Source organism: Amphibalanus amphitrite, unplaced genomic scaffold (assembly GCF_019059575.1).
Source record: "Amphibalanus amphitrite isolate SeventyFive unplaced genomic scaffold, NRLGWU_Aamphi_draft 001453F_arrow, whole genome shotgun sequence".
Taxonomy (NCBI): Eukaryota; Metazoa; Arthropoda; class Thecostraca; order Balanomorpha; family Balanidae; genus Amphibalanus; species Amphibalanus amphitrite.
Genome location: NW_024882946.1, coordinates 43,867 through 57,250, shown reverse-complemented (window position 1 = coordinate 57,250; position 13,384 = coordinate 43,867). Strand labels below are relative to the sequence as shown.

At 49.9% G+C, this 13,384-nt stretch overlaps 1 protein-coding gene across 5 annotated transcripts in view; it reads right to left on the bottom strand.

Annotated features, from left to right (window-relative positions):
* The window catches only part of LOC122373167 (ionotropic receptor 25a-like), a 68,685-nt gene that overhangs the window by 32,880 nt on the left and 22,421 nt on the right, over positions 1 to 13,384 (bottom strand). For all 5 annotated transcript variants that reach the window (XR_006254989.1, XR_006254990.1, XR_006254991.1 and 2 more), the window contains exons 3-6: positions 13,058 to 13,198; positions 12,589 to 12,748; positions 5,369 to 5,511; positions 2,252 to 2,484 (exon numbers count right to left, since the gene is read on the bottom strand). Coding sequence is in view for 2 of the 5 variants with exons in the window: in XM_043350994.1 (XP_043206929.1) it covers positions 2,252 to 2,484; positions 5,369 to 5,511; positions 12,589 to 12,748; positions 13,058 to 13,198 (677 nt within the window). In the remaining 3 variants the exon portion in view is untranslated. The remainder of the gene's footprint in view (positions 1 to 2,251; positions 2,485 to 5,368; positions 5,512 to 12,588; positions 12,749 to 13,057; positions 13,199 to 13,384) is intronic.

Genomic DNA, 13,384 nt, shown 5'->3' with positions numbered 1-13,384 from the left:
GATTTCGCCTCTGCCTCCATTAGGAGGGCTCGTCATTACCCAGTTATCAGCGAAGTGCGGCACACCTGTGGCGTGCTCGGCCACCGCAGACCGACCGGCGGCGGACCCTCATCAATGATCCAGCGGCCGGGCCGAGCCGGGTCGCGGTCGAGCCGGCACTGTTCGACCGTGCCGCCGCACTGAGTAGTTAAGTATGCATGGCTCGGTAACAATTCGGCGTGATGGGCGTGAGCCTGGCGCGCCACTTGACAATCGATCGCCGTAACGGCGACAGCGCCGGCCGGGACCGTGGCGGCGGCCCGGGTAGCGGCGGCGGCGGCGGTACTATCAATACAAACGGCTTCGAGTGGACAGCGGCCGGCGGCGGTCCGCGGCCCGACCGGTCCCGGCGGACCGCTGACGCCAATCGATGTCGTATGCTGCGGATGGCGGCCGCCGCAGGACCTTGCCCACAATTGCTCCTGGACGGGGTTCGACCGGCGCGCGGCTCGCACCGCGCGCGATGACGGCTATATCGGTTATCGATGCGGCCCGTGCACTGCAATTGGGCCAGTTGCAAGTGCATTGCGGCTTTGGTGCGGCGACTACCCGGTTTGCAGGTCGATGGCCCGTCTATAATCAGCCGGATGTTGCATTTATTATCTACTGATATCCGGTCCATTATCAGTTCATGTCTCGTCCATTATCAACTGATATTCTTTCCTGTACTCCTGTGTAGTCAAATGGTGGTGACCTACCCACTACCCAGTCGTCTTTCCCATTTATATTACAAATTGGTGTGCACATTTCAAGTTAAAACGATCAGTAATGTAAACCCATCAATCACGATGCACCGCGATGAGGTAGCAGATCATTTCACACACAGAGTTACGTTAAATGTAAAGTGATCTTATCCTAGTGTGTGTAGTTCAAGTCCGTAGGTAGTTACATATTGATATTTCGGTAGGAGGCCTTCATCAGAATAATCAAAAAGATCACTTTTGAACCATCGCTCAAAAAGTTCTGACGCCACTTCTTTTATTTCTCTGTTAACTTTGTGGACGTGAGATTAATGAAAATTGATAAATAAGTGCTAGGGAATTTTCACCGGGACTGGTTGGGTACCACTGCCGATACCAGACGCGAATGCTAAGAAGCTCTTCAGACGCTCCAATGACTCTGTCACTAGCTGTCAAGGTGACAGAAGACTGTACCTTTTCGTCCACTTCCCACGGCGCCTTTGACAGCTTGTTCAGGAGGGCAGACCATTCAGACGTGCAAGGACAAAGCAGCTATTCAAGAGCTGAGTGACAGGCATGCACTCAAGCCAAGGTCTTTAAAGGTTGACATGAAAATGTGTTCCTACTTTCAATGCATTGCTTGATTGTCATTGGCCAAACAGCCCTCCTCTTCGACAGCCTTGGTCATCAAAATCCGACAGCGAAACAATTACCAGCATAATACAACACAATAGGCCGAACCTGGTATTTTGATACTGTTAGCATGTCATTTCTTCAGATGAAGTTCGACGAGAAGCGTAGCACTTTTCATTAACATTCACTGTTGACAGAACTGACCGAACAACGTTCAACAATACAAAAGAGATTAATCCGTGTGTTATTTCATTCAGCAGCCGATGCGCGTTGTTGTAGTTAACATCTCTAAAACTGTATGATGACTGAAAAAAGGCTTTTTCCATAGACGTTCCCGCAAAACTAATGGCCTTTCATGATCCATGACGTAGCATGGCGATGGCGTAGTATGTATGAGCAATGCCAAAACCTTCAGTACTATACGAGTATAGGCAGTAGGCACAATTCGTTGCATGTTTGTGAATGTTGGTAATGTCTTTTGAACAAAAGGAGACAGCTACATTTTCTCCCATCAACATGGCGAAATCGCAAAATTGACCTGCCCCTAGCCTCGCTCAGGGACTGAAAATCCGATGCATTCTTCAATCTTTTATCGGTTATAAGTAATCCAACCCAATAGTTCAGTCCACATATACTAGCCAAGATTTTTGTTGCTGTGTCTGTTGTTGCCGTCATCGTTGTTGGTGTTGTTGATGCTGTTTTTGTTGTTGATGTTGTTGTTGCTGCCGCTGCTGTTGTTGCTGTTGATACCGTACTTGTTTGTTAACAAGCGTGCGTTGTGAATAAAACTCAGCTAACATGCTACATCATGAATGTTTCCCTGTTTACCAAGTACCCATCACAGTCTTACGTCCAATAAACTCACACATGACCTCATCCAGTTTCATAACCACACCCACCTTGCTGATGACGAACCAGGCGTACTTTCTGCCGTAGAGTTTGTGTTTGTTTCCCGCCTCCAGCACCATCTTCACCGTATCCCGGTCGCCGAGCACGAAGAAGTTGACCAGGTCGGCCTGCTTGAAGCGGGATGTCTGCGCGAGCGCCGCGCTCGTGTTGCCCGATGGCAGGTGGCTGATAATGTGACGACACGGTACGTTCTGCAGCAGCGACTTGTACTTGTAGTCCATCACTGCCGGAGAAGCGAGCGAACCAAATCTATAACGACAAATGTAAAATATCCAAACGTATATTTGCATTGATTTTAACCCGCGCCCTGGTGGGGTCTGTTTATAACGCGACCTGGTGGGGGGGCTATTTTTTGCCCCCCCCCCCCTCGTATCTCCGAAACTACTGGACGGATCCGCAAAATTCAAACGGCGTTCGAAAGACCTGTGTCGAAGGAAACCGAATTTCAATGACCTCGGGGTCACTGATGACGTCACAGGTCAGGTCAAAGATGAAATGTTTCACCGTTCACGGGTCTTCTAGGGAATGCGCTATAACACCGAGGAAAACGCATTTTGTCGAGAATCAGCGGTAGGGCGTCAGTTGCCTAGTAGATACGTTGCTATTAGAGGTCACTGGCAATACCAGGTCAGGTCACAGGTCAGGTCACCAAGGGTCACAGGTCAGGTCACATGAGCCCAACTTTACTAAGGTTGTGTGATACATGTTTTATGGCCAATTTTTCATTTCCAACTCAATGGTGTTGGTTATAAGACTATCAGGTACGGCTTAGGTCACTTTCTGGTGAAGTTCAGGTCAAGGTCAGGTCAAGGTCAGGTCAAGGTCAGGCCAGAAAAGGTCAAATTTTAAAGTTGATAGTTTTGTATAAAATGGGTATTGATTCGATGCAGCTCGTCACGGGGAGTCTAATGGTGGTCTTTGTTTGGCGCTACGGGGTCTAGAATTGCTAAAAATTGAGTTTGAAAATTTGACGTCATCAATTTTGAACAGTTTTTTCGCTATAACTTCGCCAAAAAAAGAGGTATCAATCTCAAATTTGTTATGTGGATGGAAGGCGGTAAGGACTATCACATATATTTCGGTTTTTGCGAATATCAAAAAACTTTTTGGATTTTTCGATTCTTATATTCAAAAAATCTATTTTTTGATTTTTGGGGGTCAAAATCCAAAAATTTCCAAAATCCGAGATAACGGTTTTGTAGCCCTGTCCAATCTACAGCTTTTATGTCCTTATCATTTTTCTGTATTTGCAAAGCTATAGGCCTGACAGCTCTTCCCGCGAAACCCTTTTTTGGGTCGAAAACGGCAGAACATGACGTCACTCTGACGTCATTTCCGGCCAACCTATCATGACCTTTGGAAAAATTTTTGGTCACAATGTGTCAAATCGATGTCCGGGAGGGTACTGAAAGTTTGGTGACGATCGGCGCAGCGGTTCTGGAGATATATCGAAAAGTCTGGAGGGGGGCAAAAAATAGCCCCCCCCCCCACCAGGTCGCGGGTTAACGGACATTATGCCAGGTCATTGTCCGTAACCATGTCGCTTCATGTCAAACCTAAAGGATACCCCAGACTGCGTAGTGCGTATGCGACGCCAGGGACGAGTTCCTTTTATGAGGGATGCCTATACTTACTAGAAACACATACCTACTAAAACACAATTATTACCAACGCTGTTGTCCATATTAGCCAATATTGGCAGACAATCTGCAGTCACGGGGAAGCACGCCATGTTTATTTGTCATGTTGTTGCCGATACCGTTATAATCAATGGGGTCTGCGCCGGCCTTGGTTACAGCCTCCTTTCTGCTGTGACATTCGCCGGTAGTGGGTGTCCCAATGGGTCGACTCTGGCCACTCTGTGTCGGTCGATGGAAGGTAATGACCCCTGCGGGACCCCGCCGGCCGGCCCCGGGCACAGAGGCCAGTCTACAGTGTTTCTCATTCAGTCAACAAAAGGCTGTTACTGGTGAATGTCGCGACCATTGCCACTAAGACGTGAACTTGGACTGTCGAGGACAGGGTAGGCGCTCGGTGGCCGATTGTGACCTGTAGGAGGGATGTGTTGAAATAGTGTGCATAAAACGTGGCACTGTGCAAACTGTTCATGGTAAACGTTTACAAAGAGTAGTCTTAACAGTTTGACCTGGAATGGATGTATAACGAAAAAGAGCCACATTTCAAATGGCAAACAGTATTTGAAGCAGCTTGTTTGACTGCTTATTAACGCACAAAGGCTAGCAAAACATATACCGCGAAGCGATCCAGCTCGAGTTTGTTTGTTGTGTATAGGTAATGTTGATTGTTAACTTTTCGGTGCAAATTTGTAACCGGGATCACAAGGCAAGGGTAGAACGCCCAGTTATCCATTCTAAGTACGAAGCAACATGCACACGCAAAGGAAGACGAAGCTGTGGACTACCGGCCGTCTTTGTTACATCCCCAGAAGCTACTCATGACATTTCCGTTGAATGTTCAGTGCTCAACCATCTTTGTTCTAGACGAGCACTCAAGGTAGCTGTTGGAGAAGGAGTGAGCGCCGTCGGAGTGGCCATTAGTGTTTGAAGGCCTGTCCCACAGCGGTGACGGCACCGGTTCAGCCAAAAAGGTAGTCTCATTCAGAGCTGCGGAGTCGATGGATTTTCGGTGATCCCGACTCCAACTAGTGTTCTGCATATTTTGGTATGCTTTGACAACAGAATTTCATTTCAGAATGATAGATTACGAGTTACGTATAACAGCGTCAAAAATAGTACCTATCAAGATTTATGGAATGAAAGTTCGCGCAACTATTATTAGAACATCTGTTACAAGGGATGACAAAAGCTGCACGAATTTCCATTTGATAATGCTTGGTACTAATTTTGACGGTATTGGACGTAGTCAGAGCTGTCATTTTCAAATATAACTTCTGTAGTCAAAGGCGCAGCAGAGTATGGCAAAATATGCAGAACACTAATACAACTATTTAGGCCCAGTTGTAGCCGAAAAGTTGTAAATGTAGCTTTACCTGGGTAACAATGCCTCAACACACAAAACAACACAAATACGTTGACTAATGCTACAACGCGTAAACACAACAACGAAACACCTAACTATCCACTCACCGAAGGAGTCGTCAAAGATGATACCGGCACTGGTGATGTTCTGGTCCATGACGATTTTCCGTATCACCTGGATGGCGCTGTCCATGGGTGGCAGCACCTGGATCAGGTATTTTTGCTCCTCCATCGACAAGTCACGCCACACCCTGGTGACGGGGCGACGATGAGTTGTCAGGCGCTGCTAGCGTGACGGCGAGAACGCCCACAGATATAGTCGATAGAGCATACCAGGAGCTGCTCAGTTATCGATGGATGCAATCGGAAGATTAATGAAATGTGCGTGTCGGCTATAGCTTGCACATACAACAATGAATTCAGTATGCTCAAACATAAATGAAAAAGGCAACGATGACTTCTGTCATCAGCTTTCAGAGCGTCTTAATTCAAAGATCAGATTTAAACATTATTAATACATACTTTGCGGTGCGTTCACTGGGGATTCGAAGTTGTCGAATTTGGGAGAGCCAGTGCGTTATTGCCACGAGCGTGCTCTAATGAAATTCAGCGTGCGTTAATCGAAATTAATACATACTTTACGGTGCGTTCACTGGAGATTAACCGTGCGTTAATTCGAAGGTAGCCGTGCACCAATTTAAATTGGTGCACGCGCGTGCAGTGATGACTTTCTCGACTGAAGTTTTTCGGAAGGGCCATTGACTTTATTCTAAGATTTCCCATAAAGGGCCGTTTTTAGTGGCATGGGCTAGGTTTAATTTTAATTTAAATTCGCACCGTTAAGCATGTATTAATTAGTTTAACACATGGTTTCCGTGCATAAATGGTTTTAACGCACTCGTGGATGGAATGGAGCACTTGTGCGTTAATGCACTCGTTTCACTCGTGCATTAACACACTCGTGCTCCAATCCATCCACGTCGTGCGTTAAAACCATTTACACACGGGAAACCATGTGTTAATATATATTAACGCACGCCTATATTAACCCTCGCCCTGGCAGGGGGTCGATACGACCCCCCTAAGGTTTTTCGAAGCTAGCGTAAAAACGGCGACGCGCAGCGCCGCCAAATTTGGCACAGCCTATGGGGCAACCTTTTTACATATGACCTGAAAATTTCAGGTCCGGGTGACCTTGGGTCAGGTCACCAGGTCAGAAAAACCGGTACAAGGTCATGGTAAAATTTCAATTTTCTTTTTGCACCTGTCCAACTCACAGTTTTGGACTGATTTCCTTCAAACTTTCAGGATGTGCTAAGTTCACCGAGTTGTATAACATATAGTTCGGGTTTTTTGAGGTCACTGACCTGAGGTCAGTTAGAGGTCATTACGTCGTAATGTTAAGCCTATGGGAAAATACTAAATTCGGAAAATACTGGAGATATCCGCTTCGTTCTATCACTTTTGTGCATTGAAACCACAGTACGTAACAGCAGGTCACTTGGTGCTTCTTTGTTTGGTGTTCTTATCCATGGGTCAGGTCAAATGAGGTCAACTGAGGTCAAATGACGTTTTTGCCAATAACTTGGCACATAATGACGCTAGAGCTTAAAAAATGGTATCATTGTGATCCTGGTGATCAGGCGAATCGAATGATATACGATATGATGCAATTTGGTTAACTTGAACTTAATTTATAAATTTAAGTTTACTTAATATTTAAGAAAAACTTTAAGTACACTTAAGCATGCTAAAAAGTATATTTTTCGACGCGCCTTGACGTACTGAGTTCACTGGTGCTTTTCTTTTTGCTCTATCTTAATTAGATGAAAAGTTTAAGCGAAAAACTTTTGACCTGTTTTTAGCGAAATTTTTACATTTATACCCCCAAAACCCCCCTAAATATTGACCTAGAGCAACCAAATTTGCACAGGGGTGAGAGCTCCAGGGGGCCCACCTACCTACCAAATTTGGTGTTTCTAGGTGCCATAGGAGCCAATCGCGAGGGGGGGGTCGCATCGACCCCCCTGCCAGGCCGTGTTATGAAAAATGCCCTGCCAGGGCGAGGGTTAAACAAATGGATATATTTTCTTTATCGAATTTCTTCAATAATGAGCTGATTTATCGCATAACCATACACTTAATGCACAAAAATAATTTAACAGTTCAGAGTGCTGATATCGTGTAAGCATGCGTTCACAATTTTCTATATCCCTAAAACACCAAGCCCCTGTGGCCCCAAAATAAAAGCCATTTGGCATGGCGATTGCCTGGAATCGCACCTTAAAGCATATATTAATATTTTTAATACACAGTTTCCCTGTGCATAAATAGTTTTAACACACTCGATGAGTGATTAGAGCACTCGTGCGTTAATGCACTCGTTTCACTCGTGCATTAACACACTCGTGCTCTAATCACTCATCTCGTGCGTTAAAACCATTTATGCACGGGAAACCGTGTATTAAGTATAAATGGTTGGCATCGTGGTTGCATTGTACCGTGTTTAAACTTTGTTAAAGGAAAAGGGCCACCTTCGTGAAATATGAAGATATCGTTGTTTTTCATTTTGACATTATTATTTTTCATTTTCTTTTTAAAACTGGTGCCAGAAGTGCACAATTCGCGAAAAAGTATTTAAAACTATTTAACATATTGGTACTATGTTGATACTCTCTACGGCACCTACTGTATGATGGCATAGCGATGACGTCACTGTAGTGTCCACCGCCGTCTCCGGGTTCCGATGTGTTCTCACAAACTCGCGGTGCAAAACACTAAGGCACTGCCGTGCTGTGCGGCCGGGCGGAGCCTCTCGACTGCTGGCTCTGACTGGAGCCGAGCAGGGTGCGGCCGCCTCACACTCGTATTACCGGGGGCCCGATGCCGAGCCTCGGACACCCGATGCACTAGGTACTCGATACACTACACATTCCCCCCTCTCGCAAAAAAAGGAACAGCATCACTGCGACACGTAGTAGTCCGGTCGTCTACAGACACGGTCGCTTCGCCTGGGACGCTGCACGCTCACATCGGCGGCGTCCGGCGACGGCTCGCAAGCTGTCTCGGTCGACGGGCGAGAAGCAGCGGCGAGCGAGGTCAGCGGGCCAGCGGCGTCGGCCTCGGAAGTCGTGGCGGTCGACGTGGTCTCGCCGGACCCAGCGGGGGGAGATGCGGAGGGAGACGCCGGCGCGTATGGGAGACGGGCCAGATGGGCGGCGTTCCAGGTCCGGCCGTCAGCCAGACGGTACGTTGCGGGACCGACGCGCCCAGTGACTCGCACCGGAGACGTGAACCGACAGGACGTCTTCGAGCGGTGTCCCTGCCGTCTCACGCAGACGTAGTCGCCCTCAGTGATGCGCGGCGTCGTCACGCCACGGCGGCGGTCGTAGGACCTCTTGTTGGACTGCTGTCGGCGTCGAACTCGAGACGCCACACTGTCGGCTCCTGGTGTTGACGGCTGAATGACAGGCAGGTTCAGCCTCATCTGTCGTCCATGCAGGAGCTCTGACGGTGACTTCCCAGTTGTCGTGTGTGGGGTGGCTCGATACACCGCCAGGCTCTTGCGTACCTCGTCAATGAACGCTGCTGGTGGACAGTCTGTGATCCACGACTTGAACGTTTTGTTGAAGCGCTCTACGGCGGAGTTGCCTCTAGGCCAGTAGACGGACGATTTGGTGTGCTTCACCCCTCGGGCGGCCAGATACGCAGTGAACTCCCTGCTCGTGAACTGGGGCCCATTGTCCGTCACGATCTCGTCGGGATAGCCCTCTTTGGCCCACACAGTTGACAAGAACTTGATGACGTCTTCAGTGCCAGTCGATGACGTCAGGCAGACTTCCGCCCATTTGCTTCTGTAGTCAATCAGAGTGATGGCGTAACGGGCAGTCGCTGGTGCTCCGTTGATTGGACCAACGATATCCATTCCCAGTTTCGACCAGGCGCGGTCCGGCAGGTCGACTGGCTGCATGGGCGCAGGGCGTGCGCGCTGGGAGAGGACTGCGTCGCTGTGCTGGCAGCGCTCGCAACTTCGGCACAGCTCCTCCACCTCACGGTTGATGCCGGGCCACCACGCCAGATTCCGCAGCGCCTGTTTCATGCGGACGATTCCGTCGTGCGCGCTGTGCGCCAGCTCCAGGTATCTGCGGTGGAGCTGAACGGGCACAACAACTTGTTGGGCTCCTCTCAGGATGACGTCGTCGTTGCGCACCCACAACTCGTGTCTCATCTTGAAGTACGGCTGGACTTCAACCGGGCAGGCCTTGGCGCTGCTCGGCCAGCCGCGCTTGATCTGATGACGCAGCTGCTGCAGCTCAGGATCAGCAGCTGACGCGGTGCGGACGTCTTGCTCGGTCAGCACGCTCTCTTCATCTGTCAGAAGAGCGATCACCTCTTCTTCAGCGGAGCTGTCTTCATGCAGGTCCGCTTCTTCGGGGTGGCCACGGACCATTGTCAGTGAGCATATCTCGCCAGGGTCGGGCTGAGACGGTGGCGGTTCCGGGACTTCTGCGCTCCCAGTGACCGCCAGCGGATCGATTGCCCCACTCGCGGGGTGCAGGTTTACGTCCAACTGCTTCAGCAGGTCCAGTCCCATGACGGCTTCTTCACCGTCGGAATCTATGATGAAGAACTCTGTGTTGGCTCGCCGTCCACGGTAGGTCACCAGCGCTGGCAGCGTGCCAAGCACTTGAAGCTGGTGTCGACCAAAACCGAACAGACGAGCAGACGTTCTATTGAGATGACTGCCTTTGAAGAGACGTCTGGCGATGCCGAGTCCTAAAGCGGACACCGTGGCACCCGTGTCAACTTGCAGATTCACGGTCTGCGTGGTACCTGGTACCTCCATCTGTACTTCGCACATCATCTTATCGGTATTTGGTACGGCGCAGCAGAGAACAGTCAGCTCGTGACACCTTCTGTCGTCGTTCCGTTCACCAGACCAGCAGACCACGGCAAAGTGACCCGTCCGCCCACACTGCCTGCACGTGGCCCCGGTAGCGGGACACCGACCGCGCTCATTGTGCTGGCGCCGACCGCAGCTGGGGCACGTGTCCGGTTGCAGCTGGGCAGGTCCGGGGCGACGGTCGGCTTGCAACTGGGCAGGGGCGGGGCGGCGGTCGTCTTGCCGCCGGGCGGGTCGCCAGGGCCGGCGCCCGCGGCGCTGACGAGCGTCAGATATCTGATGCAGTGACTGCGCTCCGTCGGCGGCGGGCCGCGCCGGCCCGGCCATGGCGGTCGCCTCGCGTCGGGATCGCTCGAATGCCTCGGCGATCTCCAGAACGCGGTCCAGGGTCAGGCCCTTATCCTGCAGAAAACGCTCGCGGAGAATCGGATGCACTGTTGCTTCCACGACTTGGTCACGTATCATTGCGTCTGTCATTTGTCCAAACGAGCAGTTTACTGCCAGGCGGCGCAGCGCCGCCACGTAGTCGGCCGTCGGCTCGTGCGACTCTTGCCGTCGCTGCCGGAAGAAGAACCGCTCCGCGATCACGTTGACCTGAGGTTCATAAAACTCGGCGAGCTGCCGCTCAGCCGCATGGAACTCGTCTTCGTCTTCTCTCCTCGGCTGGACCGGTAGGGTACGGTACACCCGTTGCGCCTCGGCGCCGACACAGTGCAGAAGGAGAGCCGTCTTCCTCTCCGTGCTGTAGGCCTCACCTCCCAGGGCAGTCAGGTAGTTGTGGAAACTGAAAATCCAGTCACTCCAGGGCAGTGCTGGTTTTCCTGGTCTCGCCAGGAACGGAGTTGGCGGCGACACCCCCTCGACGTTCATCGTCGGTAGTATTCAGGATCTCATCCTTGTCGCCAGATGTAGTGTCCACCGCCGTCTCCGGGTTCCGATGTGTTCTCACAAACTCGCGGTGCAAAACACTAAGGCACTGCCGTGCTGTGCGGCCGGGCGGAGCCTCTCGACTGCTGGCTCTGACTGGAGCCGAGCAGGGTGCGGCCGCCTCACACTCGTATTACCGGGGGCCCGATGCCGAGCCTCGGACACCCGATGCACTAGGTACTCGATACACTACAGTCACACTCAAGCCAATCAGCGTTCAGAAGACAGACTCGTCGGATTGTGTCAGATAAGCTGATTGGTTAACCCGGCAGTTGCTGGGGTATTTCGCCACCCACCGTTTGCTGGGGGGGGGGGGGCGTTAAACGCCCCCAGCCGATAACTCGAGAACCAATAGGCGCAGCGAAACGCACGAGGCGGCAAACAAAAGAGCGCGACGAGACGCTTCAGATGAGTACTTTAAAGTTGAATTTTGAGGTCACAGGTCGGGTCAAGGTCAGGTCAAACACCTGAAATCGGGCTTTCAGTAGCATGGACTTCAGGACTTTGCAATAGGCGCCTCTCGCCATAAACTCTGTCAAAACGGTGCACAATCCATCTTATAAGGCCTACAAGAGTGTCAGCTCCATGTAGAGGTCAGTCAAGCATAGGTCAGGGTCAAGGTCAGGTCAACCAGGTAGGCACATATCCCCGAAAATCAAAACTGATATTCGCAGCCTGTGACACATGTTTTATAGGTAATTTGGGGCGTAGAACACGATGGTGACATTCATTTTATCATATGTGTACGTGTTTGGCTCAAAAAGTTCAATTTAAGAAATGCATGTATCATGGTCGTGAAGTAGTCACGAAAAATTGCCAAGATTCAGTTCAAGATTATGGAAAATGCGGAACGATAATCAATAATCGAAGATAGCCATTTGATTGATCATGGTATTGGCAGTCTAATGGCGTTTACGGCATGTCTGTATGTCTATTCTGTGATTTTATATGATTTTTTGAACATATGCCGTTTTTGGTCGAAAACTCAGAAATCATGACGTCACTAAAACCTCGATATCTCAAAAATTTTCCGACCGATTTTTTTGAAAATTTGTCACAATAAATTTCAATCAATTCCCTACAGGTACCCAAAATTTGGCGCGCCTGCGGCGCGCCGTTTTTATGCTATGGCCCGGCGAAAAAAGTGGGGGCGTTTAACGCCCCCCCCAGCAACTCGCGGGTTAAAGCTGAGCTGGTTGGAGCTGATTGGTAAAAAACCAAAGCCTCGCCGCGGGTGGCTGTATTGTCGGATAAGAACGCATTCCTGGGATAAGGACGCATTCCTGGCGTATTTTATTTTAAAATTGCCGATAACTACGAATGGAGGCCGAAATCGGCCGTAAGGAGGAAGACAGATAGGTATTCGGACACGGGCTACAAGATGGCTATCTCAGTTTCAATCCCCATGTTAAAGGTGGCCCTTTTCCTTTAATGAGCTATGACTGAGACAGTAGTCCTACCCGACATGACAGTGACCCGACCAGGGAACGTTACCTACCTGATGTCTCCGGGGTCGCCGCTGGAGCCGCTGACAGTGGGAATAGCCAGCACCTTGGAGACGGACTTGGCTATCTCTGAGCTGGTGCCGCTGAGAGTCGTGTCTATCACCAGATGTGGCGGCTGGCCGGCGTCTATACCGGTCTTCACCGTGCTGCACACTGGCGGCGGCATTAGCGCGTCATATGACGTCATGAGGGACAGGACAGCCATTGGGAAGGAGTGTTCCTCTATTTTTAATATACGGGTTGGTGAGAATACATTCAATTATTACTTGAACGGTTAAGTCAAAACAAAGAAGAGCAGATTGCCGGAGATATGTGGTATCGAACTGATGTAGGACGCTGATGCTAAACTTGGTGAAGCTAAAAAATTAAAATACCTCAGCTCTTACCAAAGCACGGTGAAGGCTTGGGAAATGGATAATAATACTAATTAATTTGAATGCGCTACGGATACAGGACACTTACTATCTGTTGCTAGGTCTGGTTCTTCAGTATTTTCCACCATGGCCTTGTTGACCTCGATGCCCATGTTTTGGTCTCCGATGTACTTGATCGCAGCATCGACGGCGTTCACGGCCACGTCGTTGTCTTTCTCGTTCACGAAAACTGTGCGGGAGAGACAGAGGGTTCGTCTTTCATGTCACCATTTAAACTGTGCATTGTCCTGTTGTATGTGAATTTGCAATTGATGTGTGAGCGAAACGGCGTGAAAGATAAATGAAAAGAGTCATAGTTACACAGCAAAATCATAGGTGCAATTAGGTGCATTTCATGGCATTATATGTTGATATT